The 20333-nt window shown below is 41.7% G+C and overlaps 3 protein-coding genes across 9 annotated transcripts in view; 1 reads left to right on the top strand and 2 right to left on the bottom strand.

Annotated features, from left to right (window-relative positions):
* Positions 1 to 57: 57 nt before the first annotated feature.
* On the bottom strand, positions 58 to 7255 carry dnajc7 (DnaJ (Hsp40) homolog, subfamily C, member 7). Its single transcript, XM_046416415.1, has 14 exons — positions 7122 to 7255; positions 6251 to 6339; positions 5830 to 5954; positions 5283 to 5396; positions 4856 to 4930; positions 4639 to 4757; positions 3663 to 3816; positions 3277 to 3441; positions 2621 to 2712; positions 2225 to 2298; positions 1987 to 2133; positions 1717 to 1869; positions 1495 to 1557; positions 58 to 1407 (listed from the first exon to the last, which is right to left on the bottom strand). Exons 1-14 carry the CDS (start codon positions 7184 to 7186, stop codon positions 1370 to 1372), a joined length of 1473 nt encoding a protein of 490 aa, XP_046272371.1. The 5' UTR covers positions 7187 to 7255; the 3' UTR covers positions 58 to 1369.
* On the top strand, positions 7128 to 10087 carry nkiras2 (NFKB inhibitor interacting Ras-like 2). 3 transcript variants are annotated; one of them, XM_046416417.1, is made up of 4 exons: positions 7128 to 7262; positions 7719 to 7835; positions 8149 to 8390; positions 8578 to 10087. In XM_046416417.1, exons 2-4 carry the CDS (start codon positions 7742 to 7744, stop codon positions 8818 to 8820), a joined length of 579 nt encoding a protein of 192 aa, XP_046272373.1. In that variant the 5' UTR covers positions 7128 to 7262; positions 7719 to 7741; the 3' UTR covers positions 8821 to 10087. The 3 variants fall into 3 exon arrangements, with proteins under 3 accessions (XP_046272373.1, XP_046272375.1, XP_046272374.1); XM_046416419.1 differs by having other exon boundaries at positions 7254 to 7326; XM_046416418.1 differs by having other exon boundaries at positions 7254 to 7341.
* A 4595-nt stretch (positions 10088 to 14682) lies between these two features.
* Positions 14683 to 20333, bottom strand: part of znf385c (zinc finger protein 385C) — a 131316-nt gene continuing 125665 nt past the window's right edge. For 4 of the 5 annotated variants that reach the window (XM_046414394.1, XM_046414393.1, XM_046414395.1 and 1 more), the window contains 2 exons: positions 19853 to 19942; positions 14683 to 18103 (listed from right to left, as the gene is read on the bottom strand). In XM_046414394.1, the coding sequence (XP_046270350.1) occupies positions 17870 to 18103; positions 19853 to 19942 (324 nt within the window). In that variant the 3' untranslated portion in view covers positions 14683 to 17869. The remainder of the gene's footprint in view (positions 18104 to 19852; positions 19943 to 20333) is intronic. The other variant, XM_046414396.1, reaches the window with a different exon arrangement.

Genomic DNA, 20333 nt, shown 5'->3' with positions numbered 1-20333 from the left:
TATAGAATGATTAGCACTAGCACTATGGCACTAAAACTGAGGAAAATAAACACTAAACCCAGAGGAGGCCAACTTTATTGACTTGGCTGGTACTTTTCAAGGGTAAGAGAGAGGATGGCTTCACCAAAAGGGCAAAAATAATGAGAGCAAAGATGAGGAGGCTTTTCTTTTCGCTTCATGAAGTGCAACAAGAGCACGCCGTCAGGAAGTAACTGAACATTACCAGGTTTCCAGCATCACACAGAGCCTGGTTCACTGACACTGGCAAACACATATCTGCCCTATTCTTATGCTTATCTGGTGCATTGAGTTAAGTTAGACAGCTTGCATCACAGTCAAAGAACACCTAGAGCACACTCTATTTCATGCAGATCAAGCAAAACAAGTATCTTCCTGAATTTTGTGTTTAGAGATGCTCACAATCTGTGCGACTTTTACACTTTTACATAACAGAAAAGTGTCCTCATCTCACACAGACGGTTCTATCAGACAGCAAATGTACAATAAATATACATATCAAAATAAAAAAATGGAAAAACATAATCAACTATCATCACAACACTTTACATTCCAGTAAAAGGTACAATGCAGCAATCTGTGAATGGCAACATCAAACATAAAACTTGTGACAAAAGAGGGGGGGCTTTGCTGGCAACAAAACCAGCACAGCTGTCTCCACTGCCATGTTTCAAGTGTGCTTCAGCTGCACTGTATGTGTAGGTTTAGGCTCCAGATGTTGTGAATTTAAAGAAAAAATGCTCAAGTGATTCTGTTGGCTTATGACAAGGAGGCAGTTTTCAGTGCGAATTTGTAGCAGCCGACTGTCTGTCTGACAGATTATCAAAAGGGGGGGAGGTGCCGCTTGCTCACTGACTTTCTCCCAAAATCGTTAAGCAAGTTATTAACTTTCAATCAGAGAATACTCGCTCAGCAGTAAGTTGAGAGGAGGCAAATAATAGCTTGCTCAATGCTTAGTTGCATCTCAAAGAGTTTCCTCACGATGTCACTTCCTGCAGTGTTCCCTAAAAGCTCTGATTCAATAGCTGCACAATCTCTCCTGTCTCCAGAAATTGAGAGAACATTTCAACCAGGGTTGTTAGCTATTACAGACTATAAAGTTTATTTCATTCTGGAAGGAAGAAAACCAAATCCAAAACACTATCAACTCAGTCTGAGCCGCCTTAGTGTCATCGCCCTACAGGCTTTAAATCATTGGTTGCATGTGGTCATTGGGTTGCATTCATTCAGTCAATGGCATAGACAAAAATATGACTTGTAGTCAGTCATTAAATATGGATGGTGGGTTGACGGGGTTGACATTGTTGAAAAGTCCTGATGTAGTAAATGTTTAGGTAGACGGATCCTCCAATTAGCCAAACTGGAAGAAGAAATTTCCTGGTCCAGATGCTGAAACAAACAGCAAACATGTCAATAACTGAGGGTATTAGAATGATTTCTCACATCTTTTTACATACAAACAGTACATAAAGTTACCTTCAAAACTGAAACCTCCCGGGCCGCCAAAAAATGCCTTGAAAATGTTGTTGGCATCAAAATCTGGTAGGGAGAAAAAGAACAAATATCAGCACAGCCACACACTCATCATAAAAACAACAGCTGTTTGGTGATCCAAAAGGTTGCTCATTGACATTGTACTTGTACTTCGATCTGTCCATCCTTGAGACCTCCCACCCCAATGCTTGCCCAGGTGCTGACCTCCCATGTTCATGCCGTCATCCTCCAGATCCTGACCGCTGTCGTACCGTAACTTTTTCTTTGCGTCTGAAAGCACGCTGAAAGCCTCGCCCACCTCCTTGAACTTCTTCTCCTCTTCCTTCTGCACCTCAGGACTAGCTCCGCTGTGACGGTCTGAAGAGACGGAACAAAACACCAACTTATTCAGGCCACCTCTACACACGCTTGGTTATGTAGAACTGCATAATGATTATTTTATTTTTAGGGGAAAGTTTCTGTTCAGTTAAGCACCTGGGTGATGTAAAAGCGCCCGTTTGCGGTAAGCTTTCTTGATCTCGTCTTCTGTGGCGTTCTTATCCACCCCAAGCACTTTGTAGTAATCTTTCCGCTTGCTTTTCTTCAACTCCAGCTGGGCATTTTTCAGGAGGTGCTTGTGTTCTAGAGCACAAAAAAAGACAAAAAGGTTGAGATAAACAATTAAGCAAAACATGGATGAAATATGCTGAAAGCTGTGGAGTTCGATACTCACCTTTTGTCTTCTCTGTCTGGTAAACCTTCTCATAGTCTCGCACGGCCTCTTCATACTGCTCTGTGTCCATGTAGCTGCAGCAGAGTACGCACAAGTCTGTTATTGCTTCTCGAACCAGTTCATACAACACATAAAATATTTCAGATAATGATAACATTACTGCCTCCTGTTTGTCCATATATGTAAATAAAATACAATATACAACCAGGATTCCAAAAAATGTGGGATACCGAGTAAAGTATAAATAAAAACAGACTGCAATCATTTGTAAACAACTCATGTAAGATTCTTTGTACAATCATGTTGCCCGAGATCAGACTGCATATCGTCAATTTGTTATACTCCGTTTCCATATTCACCCTGATATTACAAGCAAGTTAGAAAACCTGAACGTACCACTGTGCTCTCCGTAAATAGGCCTTGATGTAGGTCTCATCCAGTTTAATGGCCTTCGTACAGTCTTCAACGGCCTGTTCTAGTTTCTTCAGCTTTCAAAGAAAAAGGAAAAAAAGACCACATGACCATGTGAGACAGACACAGAGGAAGAAGAGTAGCGGACCTGAAGCGACGGGAAAAAAGTACAAAATAGCAAGATACCAAAACTTTTTACTATATTCTGTCAAAGGGAATCTAATGAGAACTTTTCAAACTCTGTGCCTGTGCTAACATATGAAATATCTAAATGAGTGTGTGTGTAATACAAGTGTGATGACTTGTAGTGATTATATCAACGTATGACTGCAACAAGCCGAGGATTCATCTACCATTCTCAAGAATGCATCAGGTGAACACAAGTCACTGTTGCCTGTTGTCTTTCCTTTTCTGTATTTTGTCAGAGTTGCTATACTTTGCAATATTCAAGTACCTGCTGCCAAAAATTTAAAATGTGTACAAGTATGCCAGCTTGGATACTCATGGAGCAACAGATTATCTCCCAGCAGCTTTTCATAAATAGCTGCCAAAGACATTTTAGTTCATTTAACAGCTGACCACCCAAATTAACTAGTGAGATATTGATGCAATCAGTGGTGTCTGCTTTGGATGTTCCTCACCTTAGATCCAACGGTGGCCCTGTTACAGTACAGCTTGGCATTAGTCTTGATGTTGTTGGGGTCTATTGTTAGTGCCTCAGAGTACAGCTCAAAGGCTGCCTCATAGTTTCCCTCCTTGAACGCCTTGTTCCCCTCCTCCTTCTTGGCTTTTAGTGCTTTGGCATTCTGGGAAGACAATACACAGAAAAAACTCAAACGTAACTCTGGGCTACCTTAACAGCAATGTCAAATGGCAATTAGACCTAAAACGGTTGAGAAAACACCAACCAATGTTGTATTTTCTTAAATTTGCAAAGTTAACCACCGTGTTTAAAGAAAAACGCTCCAAAACAGACAAAGATTTTTTTATTTGATTTAAAAAACACGTCATCTGCTGAATTACTCACTCTGCATGCAAGACGAGCCTTCTCATGGTCAGGAGCCATACGCAGGGCCTGGACAAAGAACTGGACAGCCTTGTCAATGCAGTCCTCATAATATAGACAAAGTCCACGCACGTACAGTGCATCTGCATTAGTTGGGTCCATTCGCAGGATATCACTAAATGAGAACAAATAATTCTGATTAATGCAAACAGAAAACACACAAAAAGAAACCAAAAAAGGCACATATTATTTGGCATTTTAGGCAATCGTCTTTAAAGGTTTAGTTCACATCTAAAACCCACAGGAATCTGTGCTTCCCTGCAGTGATGACATCATGCAGCAACTGATCACAAGTGTGGTAATAGAAATATCCAGAATTAAAGGAGAGTACCAGCCAAAGTTACTCATTCCTTGCTATAAGTCATAAGAGCGACTTTCCCCAGTGTGAAAACAGAGAAAGTTCCACACAGTCCGTGAAGGCACAACCCAAAGAATCCTCACTGTCAAATTAACACGATGAGATGATCAATTTCAGGCACGTGGCATGTAAATGCAAATTAAAGATCAAGATTTTTGAAACTGTTGAGAAACATAAAAACACAAATTTCAGCATAAAGTTTTTGAAAGCATCAGATGTTAAAGCCAATGCATTTAAGTAGTCTGGGACTTGTGCTCACCAAAGATGAGTCAGCTTAAAAAAATCACAGCGAAACTGGTGCAGTCAGCCTAACATTTAATTAATTATTCTGGCTCCATAGTTGCATCTGACTTTTGCACATTTGTCATTACTACTTTCAAGCCAGGAATGTAAGCCTTCTGTTGTGCCCGATGGATAAGTACTTTACCATGTGACTATGAATACTGTTTCGAGTTGGTATCGCACATGTACCATTCTGCATCTTGCTCTGCTTTCGTTCTGTGCCAACTGTGACAAATTCCAATAATGTCAAAGAAATAAGTGAGTGAAGCATAGTATTTTCCAATGATGTTGTCTTACTTGGCTACAGACTGAGCTTCAGGGTAGCGTCCCAGCAGGGCTAAGCACTCTGCCTTCAGTATCTTGAACCTGTGACAGGCTGAGGCAGGCTCCAAGGCACGGTCCATGCAAAAAACAACCTAAAAAAACAACCACAGCATACTTGCAATCTGCGTCGCTTGATATATCTGTAACAACTGGCATGCAACTGACAAAATGAAGTGACACTGGAGTTTACCATTCTGTAGTCTCTCTTCTCAAATCCAATCTCAGCCATTCTCTCGTATTCAAGGATGGATTCTGAATTCTTCAGCTGACAAAGGAATTTGTGGTATTCAGTGGCAACGTAAAAGAAGAAGAAGAAGAAGAAGAATAGTAGTGAGTTAATTGCTTTACAGATACCACTGGCCTCTCTTCTCAGCTACTTCTCTGTCAAGTGCTTGTAAAATTCACATCAAAGTAAACAAAAGAACTAATGTGAAAACCTACAACTTGCCTCTTGGCTTTCTCATTGAGAATTAAAAGTAATTCTAGCTAATCTCCTCTTAAACCGCTCAGTATCAGACTGATACTTTATTTGCACTAGTTTGGCCAAAGCTTATCTGATAGGTGATAATCATGTCCAAGTTGTCAGATCATGCTCTGTCAAACAGAGGCTGACTCACCTCCTGCTGAGCCTGGCTATTGTCAGGCTCCAGCTCCAGAACCCTCTGGAAACAGCGGCTGGCAGCCATAGCATTGCCAAGGGACAGGTGGCACTTGCCCTCTCGCAGATGGCCCTGTGCGTAAGAGACTTACAGTTCAGAAACTGAAATGAAAAGGTCCCTCAGTAATCACTTATGCTGAAGTCATTTGGGCACTGTGTTTAAAAAACATACACAGCTAGCTCTAACTTAACTTCTTTGCGATGCATCTTTTTATCCCTTCTGCAAAATCATAATGCTAGTGACCATGTAGCAACAACTGATTATTCACTGACCTACTACAGTTATGTGCTGTAACTTATGTATGCAGGAGCCAAGTAAGTATTACTTGTGTTTTTTACTCACATCACTGCTACACTCAGCACACTGTCCACAGCAACACACAGCATTTAAGTTTTTTAAAATTTAGGAAATCATTTAGCAAAGCATCAGTAGAAGAGGTAGACACAAGGAATGTGTATAATCTTCCCTTTGACAGAATTTAACTGTTTGTTTCCCCACAACATACCTTCATGAAGGAGTTATCTAGTCGTACTGCTTGCTGGGAATCCTCTAAAGCCTCTCTGTACCGACACAGCATCATTAGTGTGGCTGCCCGGTTTCCATAGTAACTTGCATTCTTCGGACACATGTCTGCAAACGATTCAAGATTCAAGATTAATTTAATGGTCATTATACAACATGAGACTGTATGATAAAACCTGAGCTACAGCACCTTATGCAACACAAAAGATAACACTATTTAGACTAATGACTAAATAAGCACATCACAAAAACAAACTTTACAAAGGTGTGGAGTGTTGAGGATGAGCTGACGGGGTCTCAAACACAAGCACAGAATTCAAACTTTATTTCTTACCCACACAAGACATCAGCATCATCTGGGTGACTAACACAAAGAGTGATACAAATTATTTAGGGATATTTACCAATGGCCTTAGTGTAATAATTGAATGCTTCTGCGTAATCCTTCTTGATATAAAAGGCATTGCCTTGCTCTTTGAAGCCCTCCGCTTCCCTGTGTAAAAACAGTCAGTAAGACAGAAAAAAGGTTAAAGGCAAATTTACTAGACAAGACTCAGGTTAATAAAGTTATGGAGAGAACATGAGTATACAACTATCTGGGGCTAAACTGGCTGGTTGTGTTTCACAGAATACTTTCTTTACATTGTTTTTTTAGAAGACTCTTAAGTCTGAGCACCTCCATTCATAATCACGTGTAAGGCGAGCAGGTCCTGGGTTGTCAATGACAGTGTGCATCAGAGAGCTTGCTGGCCTGAGTTAGCTAAACATAGAAAGAGGGAAACCAGCAAGGCAGAAGTGCCTACTCCAATCAAACACGTAGCTATTTTGTGAAGCAGAGAGGGAGCAGAGCCAGGAACATATGACACCATGCTGTAGGCCACTGCCATTACTTTTTTTGGAAGCCTTTCATGTTTTACATCACGACCACACAGTGAATGAACGTGGTCATTAACTACTTTGCTAGCTAGTATTATACTTAGAGCACCGCAGCAATGTGAAAGCAGTGCTACGGGCCCGATCAACTTTAACACTCGACAGGCAACGACAAATGTACATATATATATATTTATATATAACAACGTGCCGGGATGCAACCTAGATATCCAGCGCAGGAGAGAGCTAACGGTAGCTAAACAGTTAGCGACAGCGCGCTACTTAACGTTCGTGGAGCGATGAGAAAATCAACATGGCAATTGTTTTGAGGACCAGTGTCCGTATGGGACTTCTTTAGACATGTATTTCAGGCACTGACAACAGACCCTTAATTCGCAATACCTTTCTAATTCCTCGTCACTTAGCAGTTCCATGTCAGGGTCCATATCGCAGTTCTCCGTCGCCATTTTGCCGTCAATGAGGAGGGGCGGGGCCACATACTGCAGTAGTTACGTCCACTGTAAACAGGAAGTAGTCCGTTAGGTAAGATAAGCTGTTTGTCTGCAAGTCAAAATTAATCGCACAGTTAAGACTTATCTTCCCGAAGGTAGCCAGTATAAATGTGTGTACTATTGAAGGCACGGGTTTTAGCCATGTTTGTCAGTTTCAGACAATATTATCTACGTGATATGTGATATCCAAGCTCTATATCGAAAGCTAATGCTAAGCTAATGTTTAACTCAGTAATGTCTTTCAGACTGTGCTTATGCTTGCATGAGCGACATAACGTTACCGTAATCTTTCAGCACGAAATCGCACATTTTTAAACGTTCTTTTACCTTCTAAGTTACTAACTGTTTATAACAATACAATTTCAACGACGTGGCTCCCCCAAAAACGCAGTTGTGTTTAGTACAGTGTTATGTTCAGTGTTAGTGCAATGCTACGCTAGGCGCTGACACTGTAACTGTAACACCGATGTGATTTCTCCCCAAACAGATTTTCTGACCTCAGAGTGAGTGATGGGCAAAAGCTGTAAAGTGGTTGTGTGTGGCCAGGCTACAGTTGGTAAAACTGCTGTGCTGGAACAACTGCTTTATGCCAATCATGTTGCAGGTATGCCTTTTGACGTATATTAATGCTGTTTTCTATACTTTGATTGAATGACTTCCATGAGTTAATAACACTGTTTACCTGCCCTGTACATATAGTTGTTGATTGTCAAGAGTGTTGGTTATTCTCTGTGTGATTACAGGCATTACATACTGTCCATTCATTCTTTTGAATAGACTGAGACATTCAGGCATATTTAATGAGACTTGTATTGATAAGCAGTAAAAATACTCAGTTACATTGTATTAAGCAGTGGTTTTAATACTTGTGCAATGTATGACGCTGCATGTGCCTGTCTTTGTTTCTTCTCTCTTAGGCTCAGAGCCCATGGAGACCCTGGAGGATATCTACATTGGTTCGATAGAAACTGACCGTGGCACACGAGAGCAGGTGCGCTTCTACGACACGCGTGGACTCCGGGATGGGATGGAGTTTCCTCGACATTACTACACTTTTGCCGATGGCTTTGTACTTGTCTACAGCATTGACAGTAGAGAGTCCTTTAAGCGGATGGAGGCCCTTAAAAAGGAAATCGACCGTCACAGAGACAAGAAAGAGGTGATGAACCCATTAACATGCTTGGGAAGGTTAATTTGGGGGCTGCTTTCATGAAGGTATAACTGTACCCAAAACAGTTTGCTCCAAGTCAAATGCCTTATGTATTGGAATGAGATGTATAAATGATTCATCTGCATGTTGTTTCTCTACACTGATGCGGGGCTGACCTGATGATACTAACCTGCAGGTGACCATCATTGTGCTGGGCAACAAACTGGACAGGCAGAACGAGAGGAGAGTTGACTCTAACATGGCGCAGAACTGGGCGAAGAACGAGAAGGTGCGTCTGTGGGAGGTGTCGGTGGTCGACCGGCGCACACTGATTGAACCCTTTGTGTACCTGGCCAGCAAAATGACCCAGCCACAGAGCAAGTCCACTTTCCCTCTCAGTCGCAATAAGAATAAGGGCAGTGGGTCGACAGACAGCTGAATGACTGGCCGCTAATGTCGTGTTCAAGAGGGAGGAAAAAGGGAGCAGAGGTGTGTTGAAGGGAACTTAGTTTTGCTGAAGAATAATTATGATATCATGAAGACTTGAGGTAGTAAGAGTTGTTTGGGAGAGGATGGAGAAACATTGGTGAGAGAAAAGGCAGTATGATTGTATGGATATTTATTTACAGTGAGTTCTGTGATGTGTTGCTGAAATCCTTCACTACTTCAATTCTGACTGAGTGAAAATGATGATCCTTTGCTACATCAGCTAAGAAATTGAAGAATGCTAGGTGTTTTTGTTCATCATTCCTAATTTTTAACATTGGATCATGCTCAAACTATTCATTCACGTTCCACTGTTTGTTTGGACCTGCATAACAGACTTTTTGAACTACTGACAATCAACATTTTATTCTCAGTTCATACTTAGCGTTTTAAAATATCAGACTCATGGTGCTCACGACCTAGCATGCATGTATTACACTGGTTACTATTTTATTTACATGCACACTAGATGTATATGCAGACTGAATCAGGAATGGCAGCAGTCTCTCATGTTACCGAATTACTGCATCATGCAAATACTGAATTTCACATGTAATGGGTAAATGCGTGTACGGATTTTATTGATACATTTTTGATGACGTACAATTACTGTGGCGTTTGTGGTTCTGGAAGTTTGTTACAGTATATGTGTTATTTGCCGAGATTCACCGTTGGATGTTGTAGAGTAAATAATTGACATTCCTTAACCACATATTGCCTTCTATACAGGATTTAGGAATTTAAATATGAGATAAATGTTGTTCGGATGAAGGTCAGTTTCTGCAGGCTCAGGTGTTACTTTTTTCTGTTTGCGACACATGAAAGACAGAAATCAGTCTACATAGTAAAATGATGTAGCAAAACAACAGTGACCCAACATATAGTCAGTTACAGTTACTGCTGAACTTGAAGCTGCTATATCTTTTTTGTTGTGCCATTAAATAAATTCTTAAAGTTCTCATTAGCATCCACTGAATTGTTTATTCACTTTGCAACACGAGTTAAAATATGAGCAGCTTTTAATCTTTGTTCAGCTGAAAAAGGGAGATTTATTGATGTCTGAAAATCCATGTTTGTGCCTGTCTGTTAACACTATATATCACACATGCAGCTTTCTTTTGGTAAATATCAAGCTTTTATGTATTAATAGTCATAAAATGTTCACTTGATATCTGTTTGCATGTTTTATAAACAAAGTAAATGAATTCTTTTGTGCCTGACCTGTGCTTTAATTTTATGTTATCCTGGAAATTACTGGCCATTTGATATTTTTAAGGCATCACAGAAACACATCCCTCAGAATTAAGACTTGACTAGGAGGTTTGCTAAATTGTCTCTGTTACTTGTTACATTCCCTGTTCTGTCATTAGAGTTTAATGACAAAAAAAGTTCATATTCAGCTAAAATTAAACCTAACCCTAATCACAAACTGTGTTAGTCAGTTTGTGTTGTGGTATGTTTTGTGACATAATTGTTTGCCTGGTGGCCATGAAGGAGGATTAAATATAAAAATGTATTAATAAAGAAACCTGCACAATACATAAAATGATTTATTTAAAAATGCCCAAACTTAGTATTGAACTTGAATGTACGTTAGTACGTTTACTTTGAAAGTATGAACCGGAAGTATTAAGTTTGCAATCATGTTGGACTTGATTATGTATGAGCCCTTGTAGCGCAGTACAACCGGGTTCTGCACCAGAAAATCGTAATTAAAATAGCTTTTAATTAATACAAATATTATAAATGCGGATGTCACTGTTGTTATTTGTAAAACGCACCCCAATAATGAGCCGAAAGTGCTGATACCAATAAATGACGATGCAGCGATATTAACGGTGATTATTAGGTAGTCAGGTTGGACATTTCCGGTAAGCACCTTCAAATTAAAATGAGACATCAGCGGATATCTGTATATCACAACAAGAATGTTCTTGTTAATACATCTAAAGAAGAAGAATATTATTGTCATGTCATATGTGGGTTATCCCATATTGTAACGTGGGGTTGGAAGGAAGCTTAGCCACGGCTGCTAGTAGCATACTGTAGTTCCAACATAAATAAAGCCGCAGACAGGAGACGAAGTGGAGGGATTTCCACACTGCTCATTTACTTACAAGTAAAGACCATATAAAGCCAGGTCTCATGGCATATTTTATGACATTTAATTAAACAATAAACGACAAAAAAAAAGAGTTCGTGGCTTGTAGCCTTCGCCAGCGTCCACATTACTGAAGAGAGATGCAAGAGTGATTCCTGCAGTACTGAGCGGTAAAACAAAGGGGGGCGCCACCGTGTGGAGTAACCTGGTATTGCTCTGTGTAATGCTCTGGCTGTTACTGTTGACGCCTCATGAAACCTCTCAGTGAAAAAGAAAAAACAATATTTATAATGCACACTAAGCACACTCTTGTTTCTTACTGGGTAATACAGTTCTTGACGATGTTTTGCTGGAATCTTCGCGCATGTTAACAAAGTTCGCCATCTGAAAAAATTTACATGCAGTTTTGTTTTTTTTAAATTGTCAACAGTCACGCAATAAACTACCTTGAGAGCACGCAGTGACTTTGGAAGCCGGCAAAATTCAAATACAAAACAAATAAACGAGAAATACTCATGAGAAACATATTGAGGAGAAATGATCCCCCTGCTGTGCCGCTCATTATTGGAAAGGTTAGGAGATAATTTATGCTGATGACCGACACCAAAAACATGAACGCAGTCCTACAAAACTGAACCAGTTTTGTGCTCAGGTATTAAAGAAGGTTTGTGGAGAAATTGTCCTAACGAGTTACTGAAACATCGATCGGTTTGCCATTCTGCAACTGCTTTCTTGCTCTTCAGTCTGGCAGTGGAGGTGAAAATAGCAGTCAGATGAGGTCAGAGATGTTTGGGCACAGGAAATGATCTGCTAGTTCCACACGGGCAACGCTGACTGGAGAGGTTAACGCTAGATAATGAGAAAACCTTGAGTGGAACATCCACGAAATGATTTTACACTCACCTTAGTTTTCCCCCCACAGGGATCGATCACGTGCCACCTCATTTCAGTCGTGTTATTTTTAAAGACTCCGGACTGTTACTTCACTCAGAGTGGCTCACATATTTGGGTTATGGCAGCTTCTAATAATGAAGGAAACACTCCTGCGAGTCGTCAACGTGTGCGTGTGTCATGGCTTTGTGTCTGTACCCACCCACGTTAAAACAAACAAACAAACAAACAAAAACACAGAAGATTTACACTACAAAATGTGAGCTGCACACCGAGAGGAAGCCAGAGTGGGGGATCGATTCGTCACTTGCCTGTGTGTGATTTATGAACCTTCGTCCTCCTCCAAAAGAGAAACTCACACCTGCTGGTCACAGACGCAGGGCAGCAAGGTGATGCCCTCGTGTCGCTACCGGTAATATGCGTCTCCAGCTCTCCCGGGTGACCTGCGAAAGAGATAACACTTTATCCTCCTCTTGTTTTTCTTTGTGTGTGACAAGAAAGCAGACATCAGCCTTGGAAACTCACAGTCTCCGTCACGAAGAAGCCGGATTAACCAAACATTTCCACACTGGAGTGAACACACGCAGCCTAAATGGCGGAATCACCTTTATTCTCTGTGCTGTCAGGTTCCTTTCGGGCTGCTCTTAAGCCATCACTTATGTCAAACGTTAGTTGTCACGTGCTGGCTTCCCACGAGCCTCTGAGTCAGATCGTTTGTCCTGAAGGCACAAGGTGATTCAATGTGGGATAAATCAAGTTTAAGGCATTCCGAACCGAGTTAAAAATAGATCTCAGTTATTGCTTCTAGTTTGTGCATTCAGCGTGTATGTGTGAACGGCTTTGACACCTGTGACATTAGGCAGGGGGGACATGTTGACACACTGTCTCCCACCAGTCAATAAAAAGACAATTTAAGCCCAATAAAAGACTAAATAAAGGCACCGTGGAAGCTCAACAACACACTGATTTATTCCGCTGCTCCGCTAACGCAACCCTCGGTGTCCCTTCTCTCATCTGTCTTTGCTTTTCATTTTGCTCTCAAGTGCATCAGTGCAACAACATTATGGCTCGGTGGCCTGGCTTCTTCGGAGTCATTTTCATTGGAAAAGTCGTTGTGGTGTTATTGTATTGTCTTCGTGACTCTGCTGGAGCCGTTTTTACTAAATGATTCTGATCTGCAGTGGGTACCAGAGAGCAATAAGAAGTATGTTCAGTGTAAAATGAGTAATTAAACTCCACAGCTGCAATACAAAATGTACTTATGCAATAAATTCACCTCAAAACCAAAGTGACCTGTAGGGACTGTTATGGAATAATACAACAGAGCTGATAACTGTCTTGTATTGACAACATAATTGTACTGTGGGTATGAAACACCAAAACAATTTAATCTTCTATAAAATCAGCATATGCACTAGGAGCTACATGTTTCATAGCACTAATAGCAATAGCACAGTTCCATATATCTTATATGTAACGTAAAGCTGGAAAATGAACTTAAAAGCAACAGCAATTATAAAGAAACACCAAAAACGTGTGTTTTTTCAGTGGCAAACACAGACTCCAGACTGTATGTGTACATGTTTTGAAATATAAATAATTTTATATCCCTCATTACAGAAAATAATCAAAAAAAAAAAACTGAACCATCACCCATTTGCTTTCAGTCACACACACACACACACACACACACACACACTGAATGCTCATAAGGGATGACCTCTTTGAGTTGAGGAGCGGTGGCTGACCACCACAATGGGAGTTAAGGGCATCAGTCCCTCCTTGGAGAGAAGTGAGATAAAATGCAGGATCAATAGTGCGGTTACACCGGTGTCACAGCTCAGCGAGGTCATCATGTCCCTCTGCCGGGTGAACCGGCTTTAGTAAGTGCCAGGGATCCAATAGCTTTCCTTTGATTGGCACCGCAGGAAGTGCAGGACTTGATGTTTGTGCTTATCTGCAGTTTCCACAAAGGGCAGGCTGGCACGATGGCTTGAGGCGTAGTGGACAACATCAATAAATGATCCCGGGGCTTTTCTTCAAATACACAAGAAAACAGGAAAATTAATACAGAGCTAAGTGAGCACAAGACAAGATTATCCGGTGGAATAGACAAAGGTCGGCCCCACAGTTTATCACACAGGAGGAAGCTCCTCTTGGTTTTATTTAGACATGAAGGGAGCCTCACACAGCAGAGTCGTGTTGGCAAACGCACAGCAGGATTCACTGTTCAGCACCAAATCCTCCTGCAGTAGCCTGAGCCAATCCACAGGCCTTCTGTGGAGAATCGTCTCCACAGTGGTGATTAGCCCGTCTCTAAACGACACCAGCCACTCAGCTTTTTTCTCCTACCACTCCTCTGTGTGCCAAAGATGCGACAGAGCTTGGACGCAGTGGCTTTAAGTCGTTTCCATTTGCCTTCTCAGTCGCACCTCGGCTAAACACCAGCCCTGCTGTCACTGGGGTTTCCTGAAATGGCTGGAAAATGAGTAACCACGGGTTGCCGTGAGGGTCAGAGGAGCCACAGATATTTTTATCCATTAGCATTCTCATTGTTTTTCTTCATGTGATTCAACTGCACCACACGTAATTCAATCGAAGAAAGCATGCAAGAGTATTTTTGGGCATTTTCCTACATCTGAGCATTCATGTTGTCGCTGTTTATTCATTAGCAATCATCTGCCTGAGTCACCCCACCCCCCACCCACACACACACACACACACACACACACACATTGTTATTGTTTGAATATCAACCTGAATCAAAGCCTTCTGGGATGTTGCTGCAGGCACACACACACACTTGCATAATCACAAAAACCATTTTTACAAGTTCTAAAAGCTTTATTTTCCAAAATCCATCACTTGTCCTCTCTATGGTACAGCACTGAAAGTTGTTGTTGTTTTTTTTTTTGTTTTTTTTTGGCAGTCCATCCACGCGTACAGTGTTTCCTGCTCTCTAGAGCTATGGAGGGATACCCTGAATGGATGGTCATGTTAGCATTTGCTCAACCTGTCACCCCTGAGAAGGCCTGTCTCGTGTGACTTTAGGACATTGTCTGAAAAGGCCTTGAATTACATTATTAGTTCAGTCACCGTCAACAAGGAGGAAAAAAACCCAAAAAAACATAAAGAAAAAAAAAGCACACTCGAAAAAAAGGTTTGTTTTAAATATTTTCTCTTGTAAGTTAAAAAAAAACATGTTGGTAAAACCATGTAAATAAACAAGGAAAGAAAATAAAAAGAAAGCAAAGCATTTTTCCTGTCCCTACAGTAACAATCTACTCTCTTCTATGATAGCAGTTCATTATGATACAGATAACAATAGCAACTCTGATAAAATCTCTATAGTTACTCTATGATTTCTACATATAATTTGCCTCCTCTAGATTCTTTATTTTAAGAAAGTTTCAGTTCTTTAGGTCAGAGTTCCCACTGAGCAATAGAGACAAACAAACAAACAGTGAAGATTAAAGGCTGGCTGGTTCACTGAGTAGTGCGTCTGGGGAGAATCACATCTGTATGGCGTGGGAGACCCGGTGGCTTCGCTTACCCAGAAAGACTTGGGGGAAATGAAAATGTACGTAGGATCGAAGGTTTTGTAGAGGGACAAGTACTGGATGGCAGTTACAGGGTTTTCACGACAGATGGCACTGCTGCATCACAGACAACTATACATATTGCACAATGAGAAATGCATAGGAGTTAATCCGTTACTGAAATTTAAGAGAACATGATTTGTTATGAGTGTTAACAAAAAGATGTGTACACTCCAAGTCCTTATCAGACCTTGCCAACAGTCCATTTTGGCACAGGGAGGGTGGGGGGAGTGTTAGTAGATATCCTGGGTGTTGCGGCGGGTTGGGGGCACACAGAGCATGAACAGCAATATGACAGTTGATGTTGCACTTGTGACACTTATCCAAAACACTTGTCTCTGACGTAACGTTGTTTTGCCCAGTGGAAGTCACACAAAAGTTCTCCTGCTCCACTAAAAAAAGCCAAACAGCAATGTCACATGGCGCTGAAGCACCCCTTTCCGCCACACTGGAGCAGCTATAGATGGAAACAGCTCAGCCCGGAGTGAAAACATGTGGAGACTGACCATGAGCATCAAGCATCAAGGGCAGCACCGTCAGGACAACCCACATTTCAAATGGCTCTTCGCCGACGGTTCAGAGTTGGCCCTCGGCTGTGTTGGAGTACGTGATACACTGTTACACGGCATACGGTATAGAATAGATAAAGCCATTGAGACACTGATAACACATCATAAACATAAACTGAATGTATTGCTTTAAATGTGAGACTTGTCTTCGTTATGGATTTACCATAACGTGATCATTCTCACCTGATTGTATTATTTTATTTATTTATTTTTTTGTTGTTATTGTTTTTTTCCAAGCAAACGTCTCACTGAAACTGACATGGGATTGTAAAAACATACACCTAGAGCAAAAAACGGTGAATATCAACATAATTTTCATTGCTTTTGTAAGTAAATCAGTTTTAAGGTGCTTTTATTGTGGTTGCCATGGCACTGTGCTTTGTTCCCTCCCACGCTGTGCGCAGACACTGCAAGGATGTCAATCAAGTACCGGCTGAGCAGCCTCCCCACCCACCGTCACCCGAACTCCTCATTGAGCTCTAAAATCCCATCAAGTCTTCAAGTTATCCTTTGTGATTTTGTTGTGTGATTGTGTGCACATGCGATTGTGAGGGTGTGGGGGGGAGTGTGTGTGTGGGGGTGTGTGTGTGTGTGTGTGTGTGTGGAGGGGGGGGGGTGTCAGCTTCCCTGCTCCTCATCATCATCATCATCATCATCTCATGCTGAGATAACGCCACAACAAATCAAGAGCAACAGCGAGGTGATGACAGCAGGGTGAAGGAGGAAGGAGAAGAAAAAGAGCAGTAATGAGGGGAGAGAAATAATGACGTTTTGCAGTGTAAGACAACCAGAGCTGCAAAATGTTTTTCGTGCTGCTAGCTTGGCGAGAACATAATGTGCACGCTGCATTTGCATGAGTGATGCACTGGAGCGAATAAAGAAAGACAAAATTATTCCGAAGACAGATTTGCAAATTGAAACAAAGTCAAGTTGACAAGCTGACCTTTTCTGGACCTTAATGAGGGCTTAAAGCTGGGGATACAGAAAAAGAGAGGAAATCTGGAGGGCTCTGACTGTGGCTGTGACTCAGAAAGAAAGAGAGGAAGAAATGTTTTAATTATACAAGTTAAGGGCTCAGGGGAAACTTTTTGGAGAGGGTTTGAGATGCAAAATGGTGCAAACAGGGTTATAATACACGGACATACAGCTTCATATACTGCCCACAGCGAGGACTCACATTTGTCCTTCAAATGTTTTACACTGACAAGGAGTGCTTGTGCTGAGACTTGTTCGATAACTCCCAGATCCAGTATGAAATCAACCCCAGATGATCCTTTAAGCTCGTTAGTCAAAAACTGATTAATGAGACTGGCTTGTCTGACCATACAGAAGGATGACTCATGATTCAGCTGCTTTAATGAACTATGATATTCTCACCTTTCAAAAAACCCCCGAACCAATAAGTTAAAAACGTTTTAAAAGAGCATCAAGTAAAGGGACCTTATTTTGTGGCAACCACACTAAACATACATGTAGACTTGTCTATATTTGTTCTCTAATAAGTTACACAATAATATTCATAAACCAAACCACGTTGACCCATGAAATGGCTATAAAAGAGGCCTCTGTGCACCAGTCACTGTCTGGAGGCCTGTCCTCCTCCTTAGGTCATAGTGAGGGGAGCAGAAAAAAGGCATGATGGGGGATCTTGGCCTTCATGATAGGAACAGCTCTCAGGCCGAATGGCCTACGGAGCATCAGGTCTTGTGCACTCTTTCCATCGTAAGTCAGGTGGGCTGCATAGTTTGGGTGTGGCCTTTGTCATGTGGGTCACACTAAAGGAGGGCCTGTGGTTTGGTAAAGGGTCAAGGGTGGAGGTCAAACAGGAAGTAGGTCAAGTCTTTAGTAAGGAGAGAAGATGATGGGGGTGTGTGTGGCCCGCAGCGGCCCCGGGGCAGGCCGGAACAGTGCAGGGCCCAGGAAGGGGGTCTGGATGAAGGTGGTGGTGGTGCCCACTGGGTGGCGCAGAGCCAGCGGGTTAGTTGCCACTGTGCACAGAGTTGGTGGGGTGAGGGGGCTGGGCAGGAAGCCAGTTGTCAAGCTCTTGGTCAGCTGCTTCTGCAAGGCCAGTTTGGTCTGGAGAAGACAGGAGGGGGGAACGGTGAGAAGTGAGAGAAGAACACAGTGAGGGCAGAGCAACCTTTACCGGGCAAATACGCTTTCCCACACATTCGAACACACAGAGGAATGCACGGTGATACATTGCTTCATACTAAATGCCATACAACTGGGTTCCTGGTAGCTCGCTGCACTCATCAGATAAAACAGAGCAGTTTAATGTTACAGTATGGACACACTTCAGCCTATTTTAGTCCGGGGGCAAGGTTTAAATGGCAGGCATTTTCTTCAAAGCTCTTGACTGTTTAAAGATTAGGTCAGATTGTTTTTTTTAAAGCTGAGGTGAAATGCTTTACTCAGTGACCATGATATTGACACATGGATATTATAGCTTATATGAGATTTGCTGAAATGGTTCTGACCCACCAAGCTCGTGTACATGTGTGTTTTCTTAAAAAAAAAACATATTTAATTTGTTCAGCAGCAGCTGTGATAAGCTTGGATGCAAAGGTGGAAAAAATTGCTTTTCAAAAGAATTGCTGAATACAGCACTTATATCACACACACTATTGCTCCCTCGTAGCGTATTTAGCAATTTATTAGTAAAGAAATTATTGTTCGGGACATACTGAATATATAGTTGAGAGGAGACTTTGCTTCCAAAGTTTTTATGAATGTTTTAATATGCTCTTCTTCCCGTGTCTCAGGGGTGCCATTTGCATTCAATGTAACTGCAGCGAATCGAAGCCGCCTGCAGCTGCTGTCCTCTGACAATGAACATACTAGAAACTTTTTCAAGTCTACAGAGGGTAAGTATTTGATGTCCTAAAGACACAGACCTCTCTGTCATGGAACTTGTCAACAGACAAAACAGTTCTATGGTAGAAAAGAGGTTTGAGAGGTAAATCAAAATGGTGTATCTTTTAATAGACAATTCAAGTGTTTTTTGAGAGCTATCTCATAGATACTTTTGCAAATTGTCCGTCCAAAGAATCAACAGATCGAGCTAATGTCCATCCATAGAGTAGTGCAGCGGGAGAGAAACATTTCTCGCTATTCGGTGCTCCCAGCTCAAATTGTTTCTTTAAATGTCTAGTCAGAACAATTTAACAGTCATGTGAGTTCATATCATGACTGTCTCTTTTGAATTGTGTGTTTTGTTTGTGAGAAATCGTCCATCAGTCTGGTATGGTGGACAACTCTAAATACTATGATACCAGGAGTCTTTATTACAGAGGAGAAGCCGATCAGAGGCACAAATCGGAGCCGCTGAAAAACGCGTTGTCCTTGAGTTTGTGAACAAAACATGACATTGTTAGTTACAGAATTTATCAAAAAATGGACCAAGAATCCAAAAGTGACTAAATATAAGTTGCAGATTGAATTAGACATTTTTCCAACAACATAACTTTTAGTTCCCTCTTCCTGTTACAAATGTGGGAGAATTTTAAGCTCCGTGATTGGACGATTCTCACACAAAATATCTTGGCAGTCGTGCTTTAGGTCTACAAGTTTGCACCTTTGGCTGGGGAAAAATTAATGAGATTTTCTTTCTGCCACCCAAAATAACTTCCCACCCACAACGTTCCCACCTCACAACTCTATTGACATCACCGCCAGTGAATAAAATAAGTAGCAAAAAAAAAAAATCAATAATGTCTTGATTATCTCTGCTCAGTCCCCTGCCCGTGTCCAGGCCTAATGTTCAGCCATCTGAAGCTCTCGCCCTCCAATCCAACCCCAGTCTCGGCCTCTCCTGCCACTGACCTGAGAGGAGAGGGAGGTGAGATTGCACTGGCTGAATGCTTTCTTCATGGCAGACACAGCCACGCCTGCATAGCCACTCCATCTCACGTTCTGTAGGATGGAGGAGGAGGAGGAGGAGGAGGAGGAGGAGGAGTGTGGGGAGAAGGAGAGATGGGGAGGTGTGTATATGACAGGAGCAGAGAAGTGATTAATCTGGAGTGCTGATTCAGGCTGCGGTTGTCAGAGCTGGTCAGTGGGGGAGAGCAGGACTTTTTTAGACCTGTCTCAGGGGTAGGGGACTCTCTGAGTACAACAGTGTGCTTAACCTCTATGACAGCACAGGCACAGCATGCTGCCTCACTGAGACATAGAGTGCAGCGTAATGAGATCTGTGTGTTTTTTAACTGTGTGTCTATTGGGGCCAGGGTCAAATCAGTTAACTGTAATGGAGATCATTTAAAACCGGTGTTTAAACATGCATTCGTTTACAAGCTAGGCTGAA

The sequence above is a fragment of the Scatophagus argus genome, chromosome 16 (assembly GCF_020382885.2).
Source record: "Scatophagus argus isolate fScaArg1 chromosome 16, fScaArg1.pri, whole genome shotgun sequence".
Lineage (NCBI taxonomy): Eukaryota > Metazoa > Chordata > Actinopteri > Scatophagidae > Scatophagus > Scatophagus argus.
This window is presented reverse-complemented; position numbering and strand designations above follow the sequence as displayed.

Excerpts from the sequence above, each read along its gene's own strand:
- dnajc7 (XM_046416415.1), bottom strand. The coding sequence starts at position 7,186 with ATGGCGACGGAGAACTGCGATATGGACCCTGACATGGAACTGCTAAGT. Across the intron at positions 6,340-7,121 it reads AGTGACGAGGAATTAGAAAG|GGAAGCGGAGGGCTTCAAAG; the intron begins GTATTGCGAATT and ends GTTTTTACACAG. Across the intron at positions 2,713-3,276 it reads GGGCCACCGTTGGATCTAAG|CTGAAGAAACTAGAACAGGC; the intron begins GTGAGGAACATC and ends TTTCTTTGAAAG.
- nkiras2 (XM_046416417.1), top strand. The coding sequence starts at position 7,742 with ATGGGCAAAAGCTGTAAAGTGGTTGTGTGTGGCCAGGCTACAGTTGGT. Across the intron at positions 7,836-8,148 it reads TTATGCCAATCATGTTGCAG|GCTCAGAGCCCATGGAGACC; the intron begins GTATGCCTTTTG and ends CTTCTCTCTTAG. Across the intron at positions 8,391-8,577 it reads GTCACAGAGACAAGAAAGAG|GTGACCATCATTGTGCTGGG; the intron begins GTGATGAACCCA and ends ACTAACCTGCAG.